The sequence below is a fragment of the Chlorocebus sabaeus genome, chromosome 9 (assembly GCF_047675955.1).
Source record: "Chlorocebus sabaeus isolate Y175 chromosome 9, mChlSab1.0.hap1, whole genome shotgun sequence".
In the NCBI taxonomy this organism is placed as follows: Eukaryota; Metazoa; Chordata; class Mammalia; order Primates; family Cercopithecidae; genus Chlorocebus; species Chlorocebus sabaeus.
The window spans coordinates 18435586-18461636 of record NC_132912.1 but is presented as its reverse complement, the minus strand read 5'-3'; the positions used below and the strand labels follow the sequence as shown (position 1 = coordinate 18461636).

General features: G+C 39.7%; 1 protein-coding gene across 10 annotated transcripts in view; it reads right to left on the bottom strand.

Annotated features, from left to right (window-relative positions):
- CACNB2 (calcium voltage-gated channel auxiliary subunit beta 2) overlaps positions 1–26051 on the bottom strand; it is a 398973-nt gene that overhangs the window by 182499 nt on the left and 190423 nt on the right. The window contains exon 1 of one of the 10 annotated variants that reach the window (XM_008002430.3): positions 21029–21485. The exons of the other annotated variants lie outside the window; for them this stretch is intronic. Within the exon in view, the coding sequence (XP_008000621.1) occupies positions 21029–21079 (51 nt within the window). The 5' untranslated portion in view covers positions 21080–21485. Of the gene's footprint in view, positions 1–21028; positions 21486–26051 lie in introns of those variants that run through there. 10 annotated transcript variants of the gene reach the window in all.

Below are 26051 nucleotides of genomic sequence, written 5' to 3'. Positions count from 1 at the left end.
TATTGCTCCTAACAAAACATTTTGAAGAAAGGGTCTTTAGATAACCCTTAATAGCTGTAACTGAAACAAAATTCATCATGACTTTTTAGAAATACAAATGAAGTTGAAAATGTTTCCATAAGCATGTTTAAGAAGTCCTTAATAAGAAAAACAACATGGTAAAAAGAACAGGATGCATGCATGTACACAAAAACACTCGAAAGAGGCTTCAGTCATTAGATGAACCACTGCTAGATAAACTGAGTGTTAATTGTTAAACAAATTGTCCTATATCTGGGTAAATGTGTACTGGTAATAATATGGAAGTTAGAAACAGAGGTTGGTTTTGGGAAGCAGCAATCAGGAATTTTACCTTAGGCTGGGTGTGGTGGCTCACACTTGTAATCCCAGCACTTTGGGAGGCGGAGGCGGGCAGATTGCTTGAGGTCAGGAGTTCAAGACCAGCCTGGCCTAGGTGGTGAAACTCCATCTCTACTAAAAATACGAACATTTGCCAGGCATGGTGGCATGCACCTGTAATCCCAGCTATCTGGGAGGCTGAGATGGGAGAATCACTTGACCCAGAAGGCAGAAGTTTCGGTGAGCTAAGATCATGCCACTTGCACTCCAGCCTGGGCAACAGAGCAAGACTCTGTTTAAAAAAAAAAAAAGAAGAAGAATTTTATCTTAGACAAGATAACAGTAATAAAACAACCATGGAGAAATGTATAATAAGCAATTGGACTTATATGACTGGAATTGTTTTTTTTTTTTGTTGAGACAGTCTTGCTCTGTCGCCCAGGCTGGAGTTCTGTGGTGGCACCATCTCGGCTCACTGCAACCTCCACCTCCTGGGTTCAAGCGATTCTCCAGCCTCAGCCTCCTGAGTTTCTGGGACTTCAGGCATGCACCATCATGCCCAGCTATTTTTTTATTTTTTATTTTTTGTAGAGACAGGGTCTCATTAAGTTGCCAGCTGGTCTTGAACTCCTGGGCTCAAGTGATCCTCCCACCTCAGCCTCCCCAGTTGCTGGGATTACAGGTGGAATTTTTGAAAAGTCTATTTTAGGATGGCTACATAAAGGTAATGGATGAGCCCAGGAAGTAGAGGAGAATGCTAACACACAGGTGCTTTAAGCAGATAGAAGAATAAAGAGAGTTTAAGATAAAATTTCAGGGAACACACATATTTACTAGATGGGGGAAAAGTCAGACAAGAATGAGAGGTCATGCTCAGAGAAGTAGGAGGCAGGAAAAAAAACCACAATGAGATGAAGGAGGGATGAACAATGAGCAGAAAAGAAAGGTCACCAGGAATTCGAATTGTGGACAAAAACTCTTGGCTTTGATGATTAGGAAGGCATGCACACTTCTTCCCACGGTGAGTAGGGAATATCACTGGTTTTGCAGCTAAGGATAGGGGAGGGGAAAGGACATGGATTTTGGAATCAGACAGTCCTGTTCTGCTCCTTGCTGGTGTATTCAGCAGGTGCCTAATCTGACACCCCAGATGCAGGGGAATACACAGCCAGCAAGTCATCTAAGAGGACAAGCTGCTGTCTTCACTCATGACTACCTGTGGCCACCATATCTCAGCCCCGTGATCAAAGCTGCCACTTGAAGTTCTGTGCCTCAGTTTCCTTCTCTGTGAAATGAAAACAATAGGTCTGCCTCACAGGACTCTTGTGAATGATGAGTTATTAGAAACATAGCATAAATATTGCCTTAAAAACAAAATAAGGGTGGGCTCAGTGGTGCATGCCTGTGATCTCAGCACTATTTGAGGATGAGGCATGAGGATCCCTTGAAGCCAGGACTTTAAGATCAGCCCAGGCAACAAAGTGAGATTCCATCCCTACAAAAAATAAAATTAGCCAGGTATGGTGGTGCACACCTGTAGTCCCAGTTACTCAGGAGGATGAGGCAAGAGGATCGCTTGAGCCCAGGGGTTTGAGGCTGCAGTAAGCTGCAATTATTGCTCCACTGCACTACAGCCTAGGCAACAGAGTGAGACTCTGTCTCTTAAAATAAAGCTAAACTGAAGTCTTTGTGCCTCAGTTTCCTCCTCTATATAAGAGAGGAAGCAGCACCTATTTCTTAGGTTGGTGGAATAACTGATGTCAAAGAAACTTCAAAGTTCATTTCCCTGTTCTTACAATGTTGATTCATCGGCAGTTTATTGATGCCTTCCTGAGCACGCGCCCTGTGTGACGCTGGATCACCCTGTGCTCCTGCACTGTTCTTACCCGCCCTCCCCAGTATACAGTCAAGTTCCTATGTTTATGGCTTAATTTGAATATAGAACGGTTTAATTTCCTCTTTGCACTCGTGGCTCAATTTACAACCCAGGACTCTTTAGTACCACTCACGACAGCAATAAGCATAAGCATAAAAGTTAATCTTAACATCAAAATAATTCAAAGTACAATAATTATAATTCAAGAGCTGTGGCCAAGAAACATGCCAGTTTAAGAACATCACACACCGGGGACTGCTGGGGGGTAGGGGGCGAGGGGAGGGAGAGCATTAGGAGAAATACCTAATGTAGATCACAGGCTGATGGGCGCAGCAAGCCACCATGGCCCATGTATACCTATGTAACCACATGTTCTGCACATGTACTCCAGAACTTAAAGTATGAAAAAGAAGAAAAAAAAGAGAATATTACTTATAAACTCCAGGCTGGGTGCGGTAGCTCCCAAAATCCTATCACTTTGGGAGGCCAAGGTGGGTGGATCACTTGAGGTCAGGAATTCAAGACCAGCCTGGTCAACATGGTAAAATCCCATCCCCACTAAAAATAAAAAAAATTAGCCAGGCATGATGGCACACACCTGTAATCCCAGCTACTCTGGAGGCTGAGGTGGGAGAATCACCTGAACCTGGGAGGCAGAGATTGCAGTGAGCCGAGATGGCGCCACTGCACTCTAGCCTGGGTGACAGAAGGAGACCTTGTGTCAAAAAAAAAAAAAAAAAAAAAAAAGAGAACGTTACTCACAAACTCCAAATATCATTCCCACATCTATTTATTTTCTGGGGGTAGGCTTCTCAAAGGACACGAGCTATTTTAGTTTAAGGTTGTGCCTGCAAAATAGGTCCCTAAATAACATAGAAGTTAAAAAAAAGAAAACAGCTATCAGTATTTCAATGGTTATTAAGACCCCCAAAATGTTACTTTTCATCATGACAATTTGTGTCACTGTTTTCCAGTTAAATTCAGGCCTGTATTAAACTGACGTAAGATTTCCCAGGAAACTGCGACGTAAAAAAGATTGCACAGGAGAAAAACGTCATGTAAAGTTTCTCTAATATGGCCCTATTTATGAAAAGAACAACAACAACAACCACAACAAACCCTGACTTTAAATGTTTTGGTCTGTGATGCTGTATTGACAGATACAAGGAATCTGTAAATAACCAAGTTATTTATTTTCAGGCTTTCATTTTATTCTATTGTTTGTTTCTTAAGCACAATTCACACTTCTTTGTCATCAACCTGAATTCCTTCCACTGCTTTTTATTTCCTAGCCAGCTTTCTCTATCATACTCTATTGTTCTATTTATATGGTAAGTATTCTGAGTTAAAAAAAAACTTGGCATGTCACAAGTACAGCCACCTTGTACCTGTATAGGAAAACCAAATGCCATACTGCAGTCACAAAGTAGTCCCATAGAGAGAGAGACAGAGAAAGAGAGAGAGCTCATTAGAGAAGGATTTTCCCTCATTCATTGCTGTATTCCTAGGTTCTAGAACAGCAGGTGGCACATACTAGTTGCTCAGTAAACATTTATAAATTGAATACATGGGTCAGGCATGGTGGCTCACACCTGTAATCCCAGCACTCTGGGAGTCTGAGGTGGGTGGATCACTTGAGGCCAGAAGTTTGAGAACAGCCTGGCCAACATGGTGAAACCCGGTCTCTACTAAAACTACAGAAAATAGCTGGGCGTGGTGGCATGCATCTGTGGTACCAGCTACTCAGAAGCTTGAGGCAGGAGAATCACTCGAACCTGGGAAACAGACATTGCAGTGAGCCGAGATCATGCCACTGCCCTCCAGCTTGGGTGACAGAGTGAGTCTCCAATCTATCAATCAGCTGAATGGATGAATGTGTTTTCCTGTTTCTGCATATTCCCTTCCATTCACTCATTCTTTCATTCCTTCCTTAAATATTTGCCATGCACTGCGACAATGTGCTGGACGTTGAGGCTTCTATAATAGACGAGGCAAACATGATTCGTGCCCTCCATACAGGAGGAGCTTACGGAACTTATCGTCTAAACCAGTGGATCCCCAAAAGGAGTGTTCCAGAAAGGTATTGCTGGATTTTTGGTTGTTTCAACAATTGAGAGGCATTACAGATGCTTGTACACAGCGGCTAGGAATATACATGTCCTGCATTTTACACAACAATCCTACATGATTATAAGATGGATATGCACTTCCTCTCATGATCTTTGACTATCCTGCTGGAATTCATGTAGGTGAAAAATATAAAATTATCTGAACCTAGAATCTAAGTGTTTTTGGGATATGAGGACTTTTTTTTGCATAGTTGTAAAATATACTGAATTTTCCAGAAATGAAAGTACAGTGACAATCAATGAAAGACTATACTTTGTTTGGAAATTTACCAGGAATTGTTAACTATTAATAGCCACACACCTGTAGGTGTACATCACCATTAATCTGCAAGTGCACTGGCCCCATCCATGGGACTGCTTCCTCACATTTTCTAGTGTGGTTATACCAGCAAAATAACCCATTGAAATACACACTACCTGAGAATAAATTAAATATTTTTATTCATTGGGTCAGTATTTTGACCCAAATGGTTTTTGAAATTTGTGTGTTGGTTGTTTGCATTAACTATAAATTTCACTTCAGGATGATAAACGAGGAGTGCTGAAATACACGTAAAAGAAATTGAGTTTGGGCCAGGCACAGTAGCTCACGTCTGTAATCCTAGCACTTTGGGAAGCTGAGGCAGGAGGATCGCTTGAGCCCAGGAGTTCGAGACCAGCCTGGGCAACATGGGGAAACCTCATCCCTACAAAATATTTAAAAAATTAGCCAGGTCTGGTAACATGTGCCTGTGGTTCCAGCTACTTGGGGCTGAGATGGGAGGATTGCTGGAGTCCTGGAGGACAAGGCTACAATCATGTCAGTGCACTCTAGCCTGGGCAACAGAGTGAGACGCTGTCGTAAAAGAAAGAAAAAGAAGACAAGAAAAGAGAAAACAAGGAAGGAGGGAAGAAGGAAGGAAGGAGGGAGGGAAGGAAGGAAGGAAGGAAGGAAGGAAGGAAGGAAGGAAGGAAGGAAGGCAGGCAGGCAGGAAGGAGAAAAAAGAAAGGGGAGGGAAGGGAAGGGGAGGGGAAGGGAGTGGAGGGGAGAGGAGAGGAGAGGAGAGGAGAGGAGAAGAGAGGTCCAAAATGTGAACTGCTGGTCAAATAATTACATTTATATGAAGCAAACTGGGTGAGGAGAATAATGGGAGAAGTTCCTTTGTGCAATATACTCAGGGAAAACTTTTCTGCAGAACCATAGTCTGAGACATTTAGGCTCAATGTAAAGGGCAGGGAAGAACATTCCAGGTTAATCATAATAATAATAATCATCATCATCATCATCATCATCCAGCAAGACTAGACAGGTGGAAAGAAGTTGGCTTGTTGGAGAAAGTGAGGAAAATAAGCAGTGATGATGAGGTGAAGTGAGTGAGACAGAGGACAGGGTGCAGGCCGTGGGCTTCCTGATGGTGCCCAGAATTAGCATGATGCAAAGTGGGTGCTGGGCAGTTGGGACAGTTGTATGAATGAAGCATCAGAAAAAAATGCAGGAGCAGAGGCCCAGCGTATGACAGCTTCATCCTTGAAGGAATCAAGATGTGTAAGCAGTATCACAGTGGGGAAGGCGAGAAGGGAGGGCTGTGTCAATGCACAGGGCAGTGGGTAGAGATCCAGGTCTCCTGGGACCTCCAGGGGGCTGCAGACTTGGGGTGCCAGAGTCTCTGTGGAGCAACCCTTACAGAAACCTTCCAGAAAATTGTGGGGTTTTTTGCATATTTTACCTGCATGTTAGTTGACTCTTGACTCAGACATTACAGAGGAGAAAGAAAAATCAGAGGCCGGGCGCGGTGGCTCATGCCTGTAACCCCCAGTTGGGAGGCCGAGGCAGGTGGATCATGAGGCTAGGAGTTCAAGACCAGCCTGGCCAAGACGGTGAATTCCTGTCTCCACTAAAAATACAAAAAAATTAGGCAGGCATGGTGGGCACCTGTAATCCAAGCTACTTGGGAGACTGAGGCAGAGAACTGCTTGAACCCCAGAGGCGAAGGTTACAATGAGCCGAGATTGTGCCACTGCACTCCAGCCTGGGTGACAGAGCAAGACTCCCTCTCAACAACAACAACAAATCAGATCAAACTTGCAGAGCCTAATCAGCTGGGCTTATGGCAGATACTTCTGTGATTATAACTGGGACTGAGTGTTAGAAGCAGCTCTGCCATCGCATCAAAAAACTAAATAAAGGCTACAATCTATTCAAGTGTTGTAATCATTTGTGTGCTATCATTCATCATTCCGAGAACAAATCATAGCTAACACTAAAACCAAATTGTTAGTTACATGTGGAAGCCCCATTTTAAAAAAAAGGACAATAGATTTTTCTGTTTATAACAACTTTTTTCTACCTAGGTTTATATCTGGAAAAGAACAACTACAAGTAATGTTTGTGAAAGATAAGCTTCTTATCCAGAACTCCAAAATCTAGAAAGCTCAAATAACAAGAAGTGATAGAAGTACTATGTTAAGCACCCTGAAACACTTAGAGTGTACATTCTGAGTATCCCTTATCTGTAATGCCTGGGACCAAAGTGTTTTGGATTTAAAATTTTATTGAGATTTTGGAATATTTGTATGTACATAATGAGCTATATTGGGGATGGAACTCAAGTCTAAATACAACATTCATTAATGTTTCATGTATACTTTATACATATAACCTCAAGGTAATTTTACATGATAATTTAAATAATTTTGTGCATGAAACAAAGTTTGTGTACGTTGAACCATCAGGAAGCAAAGGTATCTCTAGCCTATGGAAGTACTCAAAAAGTTTTGAATTTCAGATTTTTGGATTTGGAACGCTCAACCTGTAATATTGAGCTTCAGATGTGACTTTGAAGAAAGAAACCACGCATGGGTTTGTGGTCGTGCTTTAGTTTAATTCTCTGAACCCTGATGACCCCTGTATGATCATGCAGATATTTTCAGAACCAGAAAAGCCACTGCCCACCGCTTGCTCTGCCGGACTTCTCATAAGTCCCCGCTCCTCTGTTATTGAGCATGCTGGGTCCTGAGACTCCTCTAAAGATAGTTCCCCCACCCCTACAGCTGTAACTGAAAAACAAACACACAAGCAAAAACAACAAAACACAAACAAAATAACCCTAGCGTCCCTTTCAGCCTTCATCTTCTGTGATCTCAGCTCCATCCAACATAATCAACTATACCAGGGCAACATCTGGTTCCTCTCCAGGTCCCACCATAACTGTCTTGGGTTCGGCTGCCACGTTTCTCTCCCCAGGACTCTTCCAACAGCCTTCTGACCTTTTCAAGGCCAGCACAAGTTGGTGGAAGGGTGGAGAGTTGGGTGGTGCTTGGGACCAGGCACAATGGAAAGTTCTCGTAGGACCTCACCAAAGACACTCTTCCCAAGACAGGCAAGCAGTTTAAGGGCCCAAGTCAGGAGGAAAAAAAACGAGCTAACACTTAACAAGTGTTTGTTAAATGATTAATACTTCATTATCATACAGCGCTTTACTACTTTTAAGACTTTCAAATTATATTTGAGCCTTGAGGTCTATAGGGGTCATACGTCATTATTACTCCAAATGCAAAGATAAGCAAATTGACTCTCAGGGATTTGACTCTGGATGATTTGTCCAATGTCACTCAGCTAATTAAGGCCTCCTATAGTTTTTTGATGGACTATACATTCCATTTAAAAGCCACCAAGTACTCATCAAACTGCTAGACACTTGCTGGTATTAATGAGTGCCAAACATTTTCAAAATATTTACCAGAATATGAGTTTGCTCAATGCCTCGTAAGATTTACTGTTTATACTAGAAAGAAAACTTTACTCATAGTGTTTCCTTCTAATGCCTTTGGGCAAAAAAATAGATAATGGCTTTTGTCAGAGTTAACAGACTAAACAGATACAAGTAATGAACTGGAAGCCCTCAGCTGCCATACAGCAGTATAAAGTTTTTCAGAACTAGGCTGATAATCCAAATTTATACTCTCAAACTGGATTGCCACTAATTAGAAATATTAATAGTTCATAACCCCCGGAATACTGTATTCTCTCTTATCAAGCATTTGCTTTATTTTTCCCTCATATTAAAGTCTTTTGTGGTTAATTTTACTTTGATGTGTACCTTATACTGAATTAACATACATCAGTGAACTGTAAAGAAAAGAAATGCTTACATAGTTCGTTTATATCATAAAGTTACAGAGTTGAAAACAGTTGAGAAGACCTTAACTAAGATTTTTCCAAGTCCATACAAACATACGTTTCATATAGAATCATAATTTTTTTTTTTTTTTGAGAAGGAGTCTTGCTCTGTTGCCCAGGCTAGAGTGCAGCAGCATAATCTCAGCTCACTACAACCTCCACCCCCCCCAGTTCAAGCGATTCTCCTGCCTCAGCCTCCAGAGTAGCTGGGATTACAGGTGCCCGCCACCATGCCCGGCTAATTTTTGTATTTTTAGTAGAGATGGGGTTTCACCATCTTGACCAGGCTGGTCTCAAACTCCTGACCTCGTGATCCACCTGCCTCGGCCTCCCAAAGTGCCGGGATTACAGGCGTGAGCCACCACACCCGGCATAGAATCATAAATTTTTAAAGCCCAGTTCTAATTTTAAAACATGTAGAATTAAATGTAGGCCACATTATTGTATAGCAATCATATTTCTCTAATAAAAAATAAGATTTCTTTCATTATCCTTTTTCTGAACAGATCACATTTTCCCGCTACCAGACATAATATTTCATGAATAAGAAAAAAAACTTTATTAAAGTATTCTATAACTTATAGCTTTACTAGAGATGATATATTTGATGGATTTAAAATATGCTCACATATTGTATTCACAGCTTTTATTGATACAAACATATACATTCTTTCATCTGCCCAGAACATGAGAAAATCCAATATACTAATAATTCCAAATTGTGCTAAATATTACATGTAAAGCATTCTCCCTTAAAAATGTCATATACTATAAAATGCTATGAAGCATGTTTCTTCTAAGTATTACTTGAAAAACATTTCTGCAACGAAACCTATGCAGTCCATTGTAATTCATATAACAATTGAGTACGCACATTTGAAAAATGATGTCCAATTAATAGAAACTCTTCCAAAGCAACAAGTGGGTAGCTAAACTAAGTAAACAAAAGTGCTTCAAAATGGAACTCCTGGAATGCTTTTAAACCATGTTACTTGCTTATCATTCACTGATTATTCCTGGTTTCTCTTTTCTTTCTCGATTTATCAATCCTACTGTTCCCTATTTCAGTAGTCTTCCACGATAACATTAGACCAAATTCCACAACCTAAGAGCTTTCATACAGTGGTGACATGTGCTATCTTCATAGCTCTGTATGATAAAGCAATTATGTTCTCTCGGTGTTGTAAGAATTAAGGGGATCAGATGCCGTGCTGTTTCCCTGCTTCACAGAGGAGCCCTGTGTCATGGGACGTGATGCATAGAAGTTCGCTCAACTCATGCAATCAGAAAGGTAACATGAATATCAGAATACCAAATATCTTACTCTTATATAAGGCTAAGAATGAAGTATGCAGCAGAGGCTGGTTTGTATGCAAAAATGTACTTTTAAATTGTACTTTTAGAAGTTGAATGCCTATTCATCTTGGGCATAGCATTGAACTCACAGAAGAAAGAGACTGTCAAAATATCATCTGTCAGAGCTCTGCAAACAGGTCAAACATCCTTTTTAGGAGACCATGAACAGGCCCTGAGAGAGCAGCAGGAGTGTAGAACATTTGAAATTCTCTATGTCTATATATGTATTTTAAATGTCATCACTCTCTTTCTTTGGTTTGCAAAAACTGTCATCCATTTTGACTTGTTGAATCAATGAATTCATCAGGAAAAAAAGCCTCTAATAGAAATCACACTTTAAAAGAGACTTTCTCTAACTTTGAAAGCAATACAACCAAAGAATCTTAAATTATGTGAAAATCTTTCCTAATTCTGTAATTAAGAACTGATCTGGTTTATTATGTTGAACTCAATTCATTGTTTCCTTTCGTTCCAGACTAAGGGCAGAGAGGAAATTATGCAAATACGCTGGGTTGGAAATTATTTCTCTCGGCTTGTACAGACCATCTGGTTTTCCGTGGTAGAGTGAAAAAGGCAGAAAATGGTAACAATAGAATAACATGTGTTTCCAACAAAATCCTGAAGAATGCTTTGAAATTTCTGGATGTAGCAAGTCATCTTCCAGTTCATCATCTTACCCAATTAAAAAATATAGGTAGAGGAATGTAAAGAGACAGTAATCATTGTATATCGCAGATCACTGAATGTATCATATATGGCAGAATCAGAAAAGATCTCTAGCACAGTCCAATTTCCCCAAGCACCTTCTTTCTTGCCTTATGAGACTTTATAACAGAATTAATTGTCTTCTCATCTGTAATACAACAAGATGACGGGATACAGAATATATTTAGTTCTAAACCTATATTTGCAAAAGAAACATATTTTGAAGATCCCAAGAAAGCCTGATGAGAAATCTGGTTATAAACACACATTTTAGCAAAAAAAAAAAAAAGAAAAAAAGAAAAAGAAAAAAAAAGAAAGGGTGGTCTTTAGAAACATATATTTACTTTGTTTTTATGTACATTCCCTTGTGGGAATGACCCTATGCTATTGCTTTTCTGAAAAACTAGCTGGCATATAATAAGAAAAAAGCAGCTCATTAAAAAAAATTCTAATTGATCCTCCTAGAAGACTGAAAACTCTGTTAACAAAAGTTACTTGTTTAGAGAAGATTAAACATGGGTTTTAACTGTGATGGGAGGATGGCTTGAGCTCAGGAGTACCAGGCTACAGTGAACTATGATTGTACTCCATTGCACTCCAGCATGGATGACAGAGCGAGACCCTGTCTCAGAAACCATCACCACCACCAAACGACCAAACAAAAAGTGGTTTTTAAAACACAAGTTAATTTTAAGGTGATCTTGGTATCAGACCCATGGGGTGATTTCCATTAACCCTGCCTAGGAAATAAACAGCTGGCCTTTTGTTCTGCTGCGTAAAGGCCTGCCGGGCCTGGTGGACTCCTGGAGTGTGACGGGCAATCTCACCTCCTGCTACAGGACCCACAGGGCTCAAGGTGAAGGAGGTGCCCCTGGGTGAAGATTCGGGGAACCTAAAGCCCTACTCCTAAAGGAACACCGGCTGCTCTAGCAGCTGGGGCCATAAGAAATAGCAGTCACCAGAGGTAAAACAAACAAAAACAACAAGGAAGCACAGGCACTGCTGCGTGTCCTACGTGCACGGAAGACGCTGCCCTTTTGCTTCCAATTCCTGCTTTTGCCACTGACACCTGTGGGTCCCCATGCTAGTGACAAACTTGACTGTGCTGTGATTCTTCATCTGCCAACTAGAGATGATCATGTGTCTACTTCACTGGGTTGTTATGAGAATTATTATTATTTTATTATTTTAAAAAAATTTTTTTCAGACTGAGCTTCGCTCTCGTTGCCCAGGTTGGAGTGCAGTGACGCGCTCTCGACTCACTGCAACCTCCATCTCCCGGGTTCAAGCGATTCTCCTGCCTCACCCTCCTGAGTAGCTGGGATTAACAGGCACCTGCCACCACGCCTGGCTAATTTTTTGCATTTTTAGTAGAGACAGTGTTTCACCACATTGGCCAGGCTGGTCTCAAACTCCTGACCTCTGTGATCCACCCACCTTGGCCTCCCAAAATGCTGGGATTACAGGCATGAGCCATCACGCCCAGCTGTTATGGAATTTAAAAAATAATAATAGATATAAAGCATTTGGCCTCATGCAACATACATGCGCAATACAGGTGGGTTTTTATTAAATTGCATTTTAAGCATTGTGACAAAATATGCATACCATACAATTTACCATTTGAGCCAATTTTAAGCATACAGTTCAATGTCATTGAATACATTCACATTATTGGGTAGCCATCACCATCTTCTATCTCCAGGACCTTTTATTTTTTATTTTTTAAATCATCCCCAGCTAAAAGTCTATCCCCCATTAGACACTAACTCCCCACTCTCCTCTTCTCCCAACTCCTGGCAACCACCATTCTAGACTCTGTCTGTGTGAGTCTATTCTAGGTCCCTCATATAAGTGGGGTCATTCCGTATTTGTCCCCTTGTGTCTGGCTCGTCTCACCTAGCAGATTGTCGTCAATTTTAATGGCATTTTGAATGCCAGGTTTAAGCTGCTGGAATGGCAAGTGGTCCCAGAGAAGTCAGGCAAACTCAGTTGTGGAAATTAAATCAATATACATTTTCTTAGCCTAAAAGCAGATACCGCATCAACAATTGGACCCATTATTCTTCACACACGCTGTGGTCTATTAACTTCGGTCACTGTAGTATGCTGGAGCTCCGGGAAAATGGTTTTTAGGCCTCTTTAAACAAACGAGTTTCAATAACATTTTCACCAATTAGCTGTTCCAGCCACAGCATCACATCCTTCAAAAGTCATACAGAAGCGGTCAAGTGGAGGCTGTATGGGGGACTCTGAATCTTATACACCTCCTGCAATGTCCTGTGAATGTCCACCCTTCATATAAAATACAAAGAAGTGAAGACAGGCTGAGGTCTGTTTGTTCTGTCTGCTGGGTCTCATTCTGTCACTCAGGCTGAAGTGCAGAAGCACGACCACAGCTCACTGTAGCCTCAACATCCGGGGCTCAGGTGATCTCTCACCTCAGCCTCCCAAAGAGCTGGGATCACGGGCACACACCACCACATGTGTCTAATTTTTAAAAAATATTTATAGAGACAGGGTCTCGTACGTTGCCCAGGCTGGTCTCAAACTCTTGAGCTCAAACAATCTTCCCGCCTTGGCCTCCCAAAGTGTTAGGATTACAGGCGTCAGCCATCTTGCCTGGCCTAGTTCTGAGGTCTCTTTAAAATATAAACTTTTTATCTGGCCTCGGTGGCTCATGCCTATAATCTCAGCACTTTGGGAGGCCAAGGCGGGTGGAACACCTGAGGTCAGGAATTCCAGACCAGCCTGGCCAACCTGGCGAAACACCATCTCTACTAAAAATACAAAAATAACTGGGCATGGTGGTGCACACCTGTAGTCCCAGCTACTCGGGAGGCTGATGCAGGAGAATCAGGAGGTGGAGGTTGCAGTGAGCCAAGATCAGCCACTGCACTCCAGCCTGGGTGACAGAGCAAGACTCTGTCTCAAACAAACGATCCATCTATCTATCATCTATCTATCTATCTATCTATCTATCTATCTATCTATCTATCTATCTATCTATTCATCCATCCATCCATCCATCCATTCATCTTTTTTCTGAGTTCAAGTTTAGCCCATCTAACCACCTTGGGCCTCTGTATTCTAGCTACAGTGCCAAACATATATATCTTAATTAAATCATTTTAAAGAGACAGTTGACAAAATTATTCTCTAATTGTTGTCATTCAGTAAGTATACTAAATTGAACTGAATTTCACAATTTCCAAATATTCAACTGATCTTTTACCCTGAGAGTTCTTTAAATATTTATGTCTATAATACAGAAATTCATGATTCCTCAAAATGTACACGGTTGCAAACGTGTTTTTACCTTGCTATGTTATTCAAGTAAGTGGCAATTTCCTCAACAGAGGCTACATTTAACTTCACCTAGATAGTACTCAACACGTATCACATGTGAGTCATTAACATTTTGGGCAATATCATGAGGCTCTTCTTTTTTCTGTATTGTTATATTTGGGTGGATATACGCGTTTTTTTAAAGAATGCCCAGATATCAAATCAGCATTAATTATTCACAGCCCACTGTGAAAGACTTGGAAACTGAGCTGTGCATGATGTTCAAAACCTTCTGATGTGGAATTTAGCCTTGAAAAATTCCTTTCAAGTGTTTACATTGACCATTAAATCTGATTAAGTGAAGTCACAAAAATAGCCATCAACCTGGATCCAACAGAAAGGAGCTCAGGCTCATCAGGTTTCGCCTTGAAGAAATACCTGTGTTGTTAGAAACGTGGTCTCAAGATTGAAGGTACATTCCTTAAGTAATTACTCGGGCTTCAAAGTAAAGACGAAACTAGGAACAGCTATTCTCAGATGCTTTAAGGATACTGCATTACTGTTATAGGCTTTTACAGCCTCCCAGAGCAGTGGAGAGAGAAGAATTATTGCCTTTATTGTATAGGAGGAAAAAAAAAAAAAAAAAAAAGCCTAGAGATGTTAATCAACTTGCTCAAAAACTAAGGAGCCAGTGCTAGAATTAAGAATAAAATCTTGGCTGAGTGAAGTGGCTCAAGCCTATAATTCCAGCACTTTGGGAGGCCGAGGTGGGCGGATTGCCTGAGTTCACGAGTTCGCGACCAGCCTGGGCAACACAGTCTCTACTAAAAAAAAAAAAAAAAAAAAAAAAAAAATTAGCTGGGTGTGGCGGCATGTGCCTGTAGTCCCAGCTACTCAGGAGACTGAGGCAGGAGAATTGCTTGCACCCAGGCACAGAGGTTGCATGAGCCAAGATCTCATCACGGCACTCCAACCTGCCAGCCTGGGCGACAGAGCGAAACTCCATCTCAAAAAAAAAAGAATAAAATCTTGTTCTTGCCCTTTCAGTGCAGTCAGATATGTCCATTCTATCATGTTTTCAAATCAAAGCCTTTTTCTTCTATTAAGAAGATTAGGAGGCACAGAATGGTATGAAACTGACTTTGTGGAGAGGACGCTTTTATCAATGAGTATGGCCCCTTCTGACTGATGGCGGCAGGTCTGTTTTGTGTGTTGGTAGCACAGTTAAAGATCTTAGATGTGATTTCATGGGTCAGGTTTTTCTCTTCTCTGATGTCCAAAAAGCCACTAACAAGCCAGGTGCAGTGACTCATGCCTGTAATCCCAGCACTTTGGAAGACCAAGGCAGGTGGATCTCTTGAGCTCAGGAGTTTGAGACCAGCCTGGGTAACAAAGTGAAACCTTGTCTCTACAAAGAATACAAAAATTAGCTGGGCATGGTGGCACACGCCTGTAGTCCCAACTACTTGGGAGGCTGAGGTGGGATGATGGCTTGAGCCTGGGAGGCGGAGGTTGCAGTGTGCTGAGATCGTATCACTGCACTCCAGCCTGGGCAACAGAGTGAGACCCTGTCCCTCCCCCAGCTCCCCCCCCCGACTCCCCCAAAAAAGTCACTAACATTAACAAAGCTAGGTAACTGAACAAAGGTTTAAGGAAAAGTGATGACTATTTGTAAGTTAACAAATGACATGATATTACATTAAGATCAAACTGCTAGCAGATCCCTTAGCAAAAAACCATATACAATGTTCCAGTTCTGGCTGGTCTCAGTGGCTTACACCTATAATCCCAGCACTTTGGGAAGCTGAAGCAGGCGGAACTTGAGATCAGGAGTTTAAGACCAGCCTGGCCAACATGGTGAAACCCCATCTCAACTAAAAATACAAAAATTAGCCAGGTGTGGTGGCACGCGCCCGTAGTCCCAGCTACTCAGGAGGCTGAGGCAGGAGAATTGCTCCAACCCGGGAGGCGGAGGTTGCAGTGAGCCAAGATCATGCCACTGCATTCCAGCCTGGGTGACAGAATAAGACTCCATCTCAAAAAAATAAAAGAAAGTTCCAGTTCTCCAACTCTTAAGAGGAGAGTGGAAGATCTCTGAATGGCCACTGGAGGGGGAGCCCTGCAGGAAGCTACAAAGGCACAGTGTTCCTGCCAGGCCCTGCCAGCCCTGAATCAACAGAAACGTGATGGTATGCTGGCTTGTGCTGTCCCTGACAATGTAAAATCTATGAACAGAAAGGTGAGACAGAATTCACTTTTCATATGAAGCGTGCTTTGGTCAGATGTGCCCTTTTCCTTATTCTACGCAATGGTTATTAGCTCTCTGTCAAAAATAAGTGAGATGTCTGAATAAAGTCAAAAGGTTTTTGCTCCATATTCTGAAACTGAGCTTTAAACTTGTGACTAGTCTATCTGTTGATTTCTAATTACACGAATACTCTATTTCCTCAAGCTAGCCTCTAGAGACATCAGTAGGGTATTACAATATAAATGTAAGATAAATTTATATGAAAGACAGTATTTTGATAGCATAGTATTGGATAGGGGAAAAACTATTCCACAGTTAATTCTGTAAGGAGCTACTCATTTTTTGTTTGTTTTAGGAAGCAGAGCATGTTTAATAGGGAAGAAAGAAGAAGCTCCCCCATACAGAGACAGAGGGAGGCGAGTTCCAAGGCGAGAGACGGAAAGCCTGTTAATATCTAACAAATAAAAGTAACATTTTAATCTAAATACAGGAAGCCTAATGAAACAATTTGCATAGAAATACAAATAATATGTAAATATTCACCTTCAGTAATAATCCACTAAACAGAAATTAAAACAATGCTGCATAAGTATTTACATGAGAAGCAATCATTAATACCTAATGCTGCATACATTGTGATAAAATTAGTATATGAATAATGTTGGCATTGTCCACTGGTAGAATTTGGAAAAAAGATATCAAAGGCATAGCCAGAGACTTATAAGAACATTTAAACCCACTCACTGTACAAATAATTCCATATCTGAGGATTTATCTCAAATAAGTTATTTAATGGAGCTGAAAACCATATGTTCAAATTTGTTATTATAGACTTATCTATAAAAACAAAATTATAAAATCAATTCAAAAGTCCAACAATAAATGGCCATTTTATTGGACAATCAATGGCAGATCTGCACAATGTTATATTATGCTGATTAAACAGTGATCTCAAAATAAGGTTGAAGGAAAAAAGGCCAAACCCACAGTTGTCTGAACACTACAGTTACAACTATAAAAACATGTATGCTTGTAGAAAAGAAGTGCAGTCCAATATGCCAGCATAACAATATCTGACTACAGCATGGCGAGACTGTGGGGTATTCCTACACCCACATTCTTTTAACATTTCCTCTGTTTTATTTTATTTTGAGATGGAGTTTTTGCCCAGGTTGGTGTTGTTACAGGCATGAGCCACTGCACCTGGCCTATTTCTTCTATTTTTAGTAGTAAAAAACTTTAATTATTTTGAAGGATAAAGCTCTCTTTCACGCCTGTAATCCCAGCACTTTGGGAGGCCGAGGCGGGTGGGTCACCTGAGGTCAGGAGTTCAAGACCGGCCTGACCAACATGGTGAAACCCCGTCTCTACTAAAAATCCAAAAAAATTAGCTGGCGGTGGTGCCGCACGCCTGTAATCCCAGCTACTTGGGAGGCTGAGGCAGGAGAAACACTTGAACCCAGGTGGTGGAGGTTGCAGTGAGCTGAGATCACGCCACTGTACTTCAACCTGGGTGACAGAGTGAGGCTCCATTTAAAAAAAAAAAAAAAAAAAAAAAAACTTTTGTCAATTTTAATAATGAAAATAACTGGAAATCTCGATGGCGACTGCACAAAATGACTGTTTCCACAAACTGATCGTTTTATGGGGCAACGTACAATCAAACAGGATGGCACCTCTTGATGCTGAAGCCAGCATCTCCATGTACATACATTAGCCACCAGGCCTTATGAACATTATACTTACATTTAAATACAAATTATCTGAAGAGTGATGTAGAAGCCTGAAGCCTTAGATCATTATTTGTCACATGCTAACTTTCTCTCTCTCTCTCTCTTTTTTTTTTGATAAATGCTTGAGCAATATAAAAGTAAAGAGGAAGAAAAAATAATCAACCCCAAATTACTAGCCTTCTTAGAATACTTAATCACCATCATCTTACTTGTTCTCTCAGGCTTACATCCATTCAGGATTTATTTATTTATTTATTTATTACCACTTAGGAGTTGAGGACCATTTTGAGAACTGACAGAAGGTAGAAAATGTTCACATATGCAGAGACTGAAATATTTGCACACAGTTTTAGAGCATCTATATTTGCTTTCTCCTCCCAGCCCTCTGATAGCTGACCCACAGGTCTCCAATTAAGAGTCACACTTCACAAGGGTGACATTTAATCCCTCCCCGTCCTCCAATATGCAAATAAAAAATCACTTTCCTTTGCTGCCTATCGGAAATATCATAGTTTGGGATTTCAGAGCTAAGTTCTTTCATTCCTAGCCACTGCAGAAAATATAGGAAGGCATACACCTTCCCTTAATAACTCTAGGAACTATGTTAAGCCATCTATCTACTTATATTCTATGCATGTACTCTGATCTTTAAAAAAATTCTCACAAATATCTTGAAACACAGCTATTATTATTCCTAATTTTACAGATGATGAAACTGAGGCTCAGAGAAGACAAAATCTGCCAGATCACACCATTATTTAGGAGATGGTTTAGTATTCAATGTCAAGTCTGACTAGATCCAAATACTTGGCTCTTACCCACAGTCAGAAAAAACAAAAATGATGGGTAATAATAATAATAATAATAATAACCTGCCCAAATCAGAGAGATCATTGTTATCTGGAGGAAGGGAAGAAAGAATAGAGAAGAAGTGACCATCTGGGTCTAAGAATAATGGCACTCAATTGCAGTTATTAAAGATACTATGTTCAAGAAATTTACAATGCAACAATACCAGGATTCATAAATAAATTGCACACTTAAAGCTAGTAAGACTGATCTATATATATTCGCCTTTGGCAGTAGAAAGTAATTACACCAAATTGCATTGGTTTATTGATTTCATTTTAATGCACAATGAGAATTAAATGGGTAATTTCTAAATGTGTTTTCTGCATTTGGGGTTTGGAATGGCATTAGAAGGTACTGAAATAAACTGAAACTGATATAAAAACTGAAATCATACTTGGGATTAGAACAAAAATAAAGACCACACAGTTTATTCAGCATTCTAAAAACCTATCCCACAATGCACAGGCACACATAAATATACATATATAAATATGTATAATTTTAAAAATTCTCTCCATTTATATTCTTGTCCAAACTTGAAAGAAGCATTTCTGTCATTATTGGAGAACTTTGAAAAAGACTGAATTTAAAGTGTTGAATGGTTACAGAATAAAAACTTTATAAAGAGTTATTTTAAACTTTAACCATTCAAAAATCCAAAAATCCATGTATTTATAAGCCCTATTCAAGCATAGTTATTAGTTAAAATGAGAAGTGGCCAGGCCATAGGAAACAAAAAGTCTATTTTTAGGGAAGAAGTAATTTAAAAGAATAAACATCCCTGTGCAGATTCCCCATAACACTTAAAGACAGGACTAAAATTAATTGTAGGATAAATTATTCATGTGATTATTATTATTTTTGTAGACACGGCTCTTGCTATGCTGCCCAGGCTGGTCTCTAGCTTCTGGCCTCAAGCCATCCTCCCATCTCGGCCTCCCAAACTTTTGGGATTACAGGTGTGAGCCACCATACCTGGCCTTGTGACTATTTAAAATCATACACATTGCCATTCTTATTAAATAACTGTGACATAATTGTGATCAGTTTTGTTGCTGAAAATATTCAAAATGGCCAATGGAATGTATTTGGCCATTTGCATTTTAGGTTATACATGTTTTTGTAATTCATAGAATTCCTCTGCAGGAAAAATATAGCAGTTATTTCATGTTTGATAATATTCTTAAAAAGCAAGCAAGTTTACAGGAAGTAATTCCAGATGTACTCAAATAGGTATTGAATAATTTATAAATTGGATGTGAATACCATTTGATAAGTAGGCGGGACGTATCTAAAGCCCAGAAATCGTTGATAATTAGTGTATACATTGCCAGCCATGTCAGAACCTAAATAAATAGAATTGTTGCATACAGTACTTAATGAGGGCCAACTCAGAAAGTCAAATTCTGTATCTTCATAAAACTTAAAGTGAAATCTAATAAAAGAATCATCAAAATCACATAGATTAAGTAAAGTATCTCAGTTTCCAGTTTTATACAATACAACACAGAAGAAATGACCACAAAGATATTTCCTAGCAAGTATTTTTTTTTCTCTGTTATACTAAATTTAGTATAGGTTGGAACAATTAGAAACAAAGGAAGTACTTAAAATAATTTTTAGACAAATTAAAATGGTATTTTCATGTCCTATTAGCACAAATATTTCTAACTTCATGATTTTTATTTTTATAGGCTCTGGTTTAGTTTTAGGTTCAAGATTCTTCTGTGCGTGTTTTCATCCTTTCCTAAAAAGGCACCAATAAATAATAATATGGTCTTTTCTTTAAAAGTTCTAAACCAAATCCGAAGACCCAGTCAGTCAGTCCCTGTGTGGCAAAGCTTTATGTTTCAGTATTTTAAACTTTAGACTCTCGTGGTCGTATTTTATTAAATTCAAAATTTCTAAAGTGACGAAGAATAAAAAAAAATTTGCAGCAACACAGCAAGTCAGACCATCGTGATTTACACAGAAAAGTCTCAGACACACAAACAGTTCAGTGGCTAGGCTGTCAGAATGATACTCAAGACAAGTGCTGGTCTATAGCTGGAAAAAGCATTTTCATTTTCCACTAAATTTGTCTGCACCTGGACTCTCTCTCCAAGCTACTAAATGAAGCTCAGTAAGATACAGTTTAAAACCAGAGTTCCAGTTTCACTTGCTTAAATCACCACAGCATTAAAGTAATAACACTGTGAATAGCAACATTTCTGGCAAGATAAGAAAGTCTAAAAAGTTAAGTAACTAATATGATTTTAGCTCAAGCTCAGTAACAGTTCTATGCATTCCTGTTTTCTTTAAACCACACCGTGCATCTGGCCGGCTTCTCTCCCGTATGCTTACCCCAGGAATAATGTATTTAGTTTGAGGAGCTATAAGGCGTCTGTCAAGCATGCTAGACCAATTCCAAGTGCTCCCAGCACTCCAGCAGAAATTTTCTTCACAGGAGCAAAAATTCAGGACTAGCTAAAGGCAGCCAAGTCTTGCTTTGCTGAACAGCATAGCAACTGCTTTCCTTTTTCTTGCTGGCTTGGGGTGTGTAGTATTAGTTAGTGTGACTTTCTAAAGTTCGTCAGATCACAACAGCTGTCTGTTCCAGAACCACTTAGGCAGAGCAGAGGAGCTCATCAAAGTCAATTAACAAACGCAAGTGGGAGGGTCTTATACTCTTCTGAATTACGTCAGCTGGCTTGGAAGACGGACGGACGCCTGCAAACTTGTCAAAGTAGAGTAACACTTCATTAGTATCAGATGCGACAGGTCCCTCGGGGCAGCCAGGACTCCAGCCCTGCTTGAGAATCCTTTCTTCAGAACAGAACAATAGGTTGCATAACTGGATAAACTGTTGGCATTCAAAGAAACTACTGCCCTGAAAAAGTCTGGAATAATAGTAAAACTATTTTTCTACTCCCACCCACTGAAGAAATATTTTCTCTTTTGCACACAAGAAAGTGATCTTTATTTTTTTATCGCCTTTCAAGTTCTCAGTGTCTATGGAAAATCTAATTTTTTTCACAGTCAAATAAGTATCACTTGGAGATATTTACTTTTTTAAATTAAGCTTATTTATATTAAAAGACAGCATTAAAAGTTGAAATAATAAACACAATATTCTGAGAGCATGCTTGCAACACACACACACACACACACACACACACATATGGGTATTACTATCCAGGAAATAGAACTCCTATAAATCAGACTCACAACTAAAAGAACATGGAAAACAAGACATGAATAGATAAATCATAGGAGATAAAATTCTAGTGGTCAATAAACGGGACTTCCTTTCTAATCAGGAAATACAAACTGAAATCACAGTTTACCATTTTGCATCCATCGTGGTGGAAATATTTTTTACAAACCTGAAAATCTCAGATCTTGGTGAAAATGTCAAGAAGGGGATGGCAAGCTATGGCCCACAGTCAAACTCAGCCAGCCACCTGTTTTTTATAACCTGCAAGCTAAGAATGTGTTTTACATTTTTTAATTACTAGGGAAAAAATAAAAAACAGAATGGTATTTTGTGGCACATGACAATTACATGAAATTCAAATCAATGTTCTTAAATAAAGGTTTATTGGAACATATGGGCTTGTTGGTTTATGTATGCTCCATGGCTGTTTTAGTGCTACAAGAGCAGTCGTTGCAACAGAGACCATGTAACTCACAAAGCCTTAAATATTTCCTACGTAGCCCTTTACAGAAAAGGTTCGTAAGCCTGTGATGCAGAGCAACTAGACTTTCACATTCTGTTGGTGGGAGTATATCTTATTTATTTATTTAGAGACGGACTCTTGCTCTGTTGCCCAGGCTGGAGTGCGTGGCATGATCTCGGCTCATTGCAACCTCTCAGGTTCAAGTGATTCTCCTGCCTCAGCCTCTTGAGTAGCTGGGATTACAGGCGAGTGCCACCAAGCCTGGCTAATTTTTGTCTTTTTAGTAGATATGGGGGTTCAGCATGTTGGCCAGACCGTCTCGAACTCCTGACCTCAAGTGATCTGCCCGTCTTGGCCTCCCAAAGTGCTGGGATTACAGGCATGAGCCACTGTGCCCAGCCTGCTGGTGGGAGTATAAACTGGTACAGTCACATTAGATATTTAGCAGGATATAATGAAACTGTTGATGCCCAAGTACTTAGACCCAGGGATACCCTCACATGAGTACATAGGGAGGTACATGAACGAAATGTCCTTAGCTACACTGAGGGGCTGTAGTAAAAAACAGGAAACAGGCTGGGCATGGTGGCTCACGCCGATAATTCCAGCACTTTGGGAAGCCGAGGTGGGAGGATCATTTGAGCCCAGGAGTTTGAAACCAGCCTGGACAACAAAGGAAGACACCATCTCTGCAAAAAAATTTTAAAGTTAGCTAGGCATGGTGGCATGTGCCTGTGGTCCCAGCTACTCGGGAGGCTGAGTTGGGAGGATCATTTGAACCTGGGAGGTAGAAGCTGCAATGAGCTATGATCATACCACTGCACTCCAGTCTGGGTGGGGTGAGACCCTGTTTCAAAAAAAAAAAAAGAAGGAAAGAAGGAAGGAAGGAAGGAAGAAAGGAAGGAGAGAGAGAAAGAAAGAGAGGAAGAGAGGAAGAAAAAACCTAGATACATATCAACAGAAAAGTGGATAAAATTTTGGATACTATTCAGTAGTGAAAGTGAATGGTCCGGAAGTTACCTACTTGAGTAAATCCCTACAAACACAATGTTGATAGAAAAAGCAAGTTTGGGAACTGTAAGGTACCTTAAGAACCTGTGTGTACAAGGGTTCCCTTTTCTCCACACCTTCTCCAACACTTGTTTTCTCTTGTCCTTTGGATCGCAGCCATCCTAACAAGAGTAAACTAGTATTTCATTGTGATTTTGACTTGCATTTCCCTGATGATTAGTGACGTTGACACTTTTACATATATTTGTTGGCCAGAGTTTTATGTCTTCTTTGGAGAAATGTCCATTCAGGTCCTTCGTATATTTTAAAATCAGGTTATGTCTTTTTTCCATTCTGTGAGTTCTTTATATATTTGGGGTATTAGCTCCTTATCAGATACGTAATTTGAAAATATTTTTTCCCAACCCACAGGCTGCCTTTTCATTTGGATGACTATTTCCTCTGCTATGGGAAAGCTTTTTGGTTTGGTGTAATCTCACTTGTTTATTTTTGTTTTTGTTGCCTGAGATTTTGGTGTGATGTTTTAAAACAATTATTACCAAGGCCAGTATTCAGCAGCTTTTCCATAATGTTTTCTTCTAGGAATCTGATGGTTTCAGGTCTTTAATCCACTTTGAGTTGATTTTGTTCATGGTACAAGATAATGATCCAGTTTCATTTCACTGTGTATATGAGTATCAAAACATCATGTTGTACACCTTAATATATACATTTTTAAAAAAGAACCTATGACATGATTTGCAGCAAATTTGAAAATATGCAGAAATACTATATATTTTATGTAGGTGGTAAAACATGTAAAAAATAAATATGAAAATAATGAATACCAAATCTAGGATAGTGGTTATGTCTGGAGAGGAGTATATTTAGGAGGGTTAGTGAGGAGAAGGGGCAGTTTTATCAGTAATATGTTTTCAAAACTAGGTCATACCTACATCACTGGTCATTATAATATTTTCTATGCTTCTTTATATTCCGAAATAATTTATAATAAATAAGTGTTTAAAGTTAGGAAAAACTGTTAAAAATTTTTGATACAAAAAGTGCTAGACCATTGTGGCCATTAAAATGCTTACGAGACACTTCCGTTGTATAACAAATGCTACAATAGATAAGAGTAAATAAAAGAAAAAAGTAGGCTGGGCATGGTGGCTCACACCTGTAATGCCAGCACTTTGGGAAGTCGAGATGAACAGATCACATGAGCTCAAGAGTTCAAGACCAGCCTGGGCAATAAAGAAAGACCTCAGGCATAGTGGTGCATGCCTGTAGTCCCAGCTACTCAGGAGGCTGAGATAGGAGGATTGCTTGACTCCAGGAAGTTGAGGGGGCAGTGAGCCAAGATTATGCTACTGCACACCAGTCTAGGCAATGGGAGTGAGACCTGTCTAAAAAAACAAAAAAGAAAAAAAAAAAAGAAGAAGAATAAAGAAGAGGAAAAAAAAGCAAAAGAAAAAGGTGGACTACCAATTTGTTTTTACAATAAATATTCCACTGTTAAAAATATTTAGAAGAAACTTCTAAGGAAGCATATAAATTATATTAACAGTGGTTGTGGGTTACTGAGTAGTGGTTTGAGGGTATTTGTTTTTTCTTTCCTTTTAAAAAATTTAGTACTTTTCAAACTTTCTACAGTGGGTTGATATTGATATTACTTTTCAACCTCAAATAAAGTTTCAGTGTCTAACACGCAACCAAGGATTATCTAATTTTCTAGGGAAATTAGAACCCTTTGTTTAACTCAGCATTTATTATGGGTTAGGATATTTTTTATCTCTGTGAGGATAGACTTTAACTTGTCAAAAACTGACAGACATGCAAATGAATTCGTCCAATATAAATAAATTGGTCTAGAAGAAATGCAAATGATTGCGGTCTTGTAGGAAAGATTATTCCCTAAGTCATCTTTTATTTCTTCTGTTTTTGAGATGGAGTCTCGCTCTGTTACCCAGGCTGGGGTGCAGTGGCACGATCTTGGCTCATTACAGCCTCCGCCTCCTGGGTTCAAGCAATTCTCATGCCTCAGCCTCTCGAATAGCTGGAATTACAGGCACTTGCCATTTACACCTGTCTAATTTTTGTACTTTTAGTAGAGATAAGGTTTTGCCATATTGGCCAGACTGGTCTCAAACTCCTGACCTCAGGTGATCTGCCCACCTTGGCCTCCCAAAGTGCTGGGATTACAGCATCAGCCGCCACGTCTGGCCCATCCTAAGTCATCATTTTATTGTTCTGGGGAGTACTAACCAGTTCTTGTATCTAACTGAACAATCATAGCCCACTGTTCTTTCTTTCAATGACTATAAATACTTAAACCTTTCCCATAATCTTTCAAACTGGCTTAACCATGCTGGCTCCTTTAATGAATTAAAAAAAAAAATTCTTTGGCCTGTATTCAATCTATATTTGTTTGAAAGAAATGTTCTGAAAGTTTGGAAACATTACATTTGGATGCCAGTTTTAAATTTGAAACCATAGTTCCTTTCTCTTCTGACAATGGCATATTTGAGTATTAGCTTTCCAAACCCAGCCCACTTTAATTTATAATGCCATTAAAATATATTTAGAACAGAAAAATGTTAACTAATAATGATTTCGGGTAACCAAAAGCAACTGAGGTTTGAAGAGAAGGATGAGGATGTAAATTCTAAATGGAACATATAGGACTTTCAAAGCCTTTCCAAGCTTCTATAAAT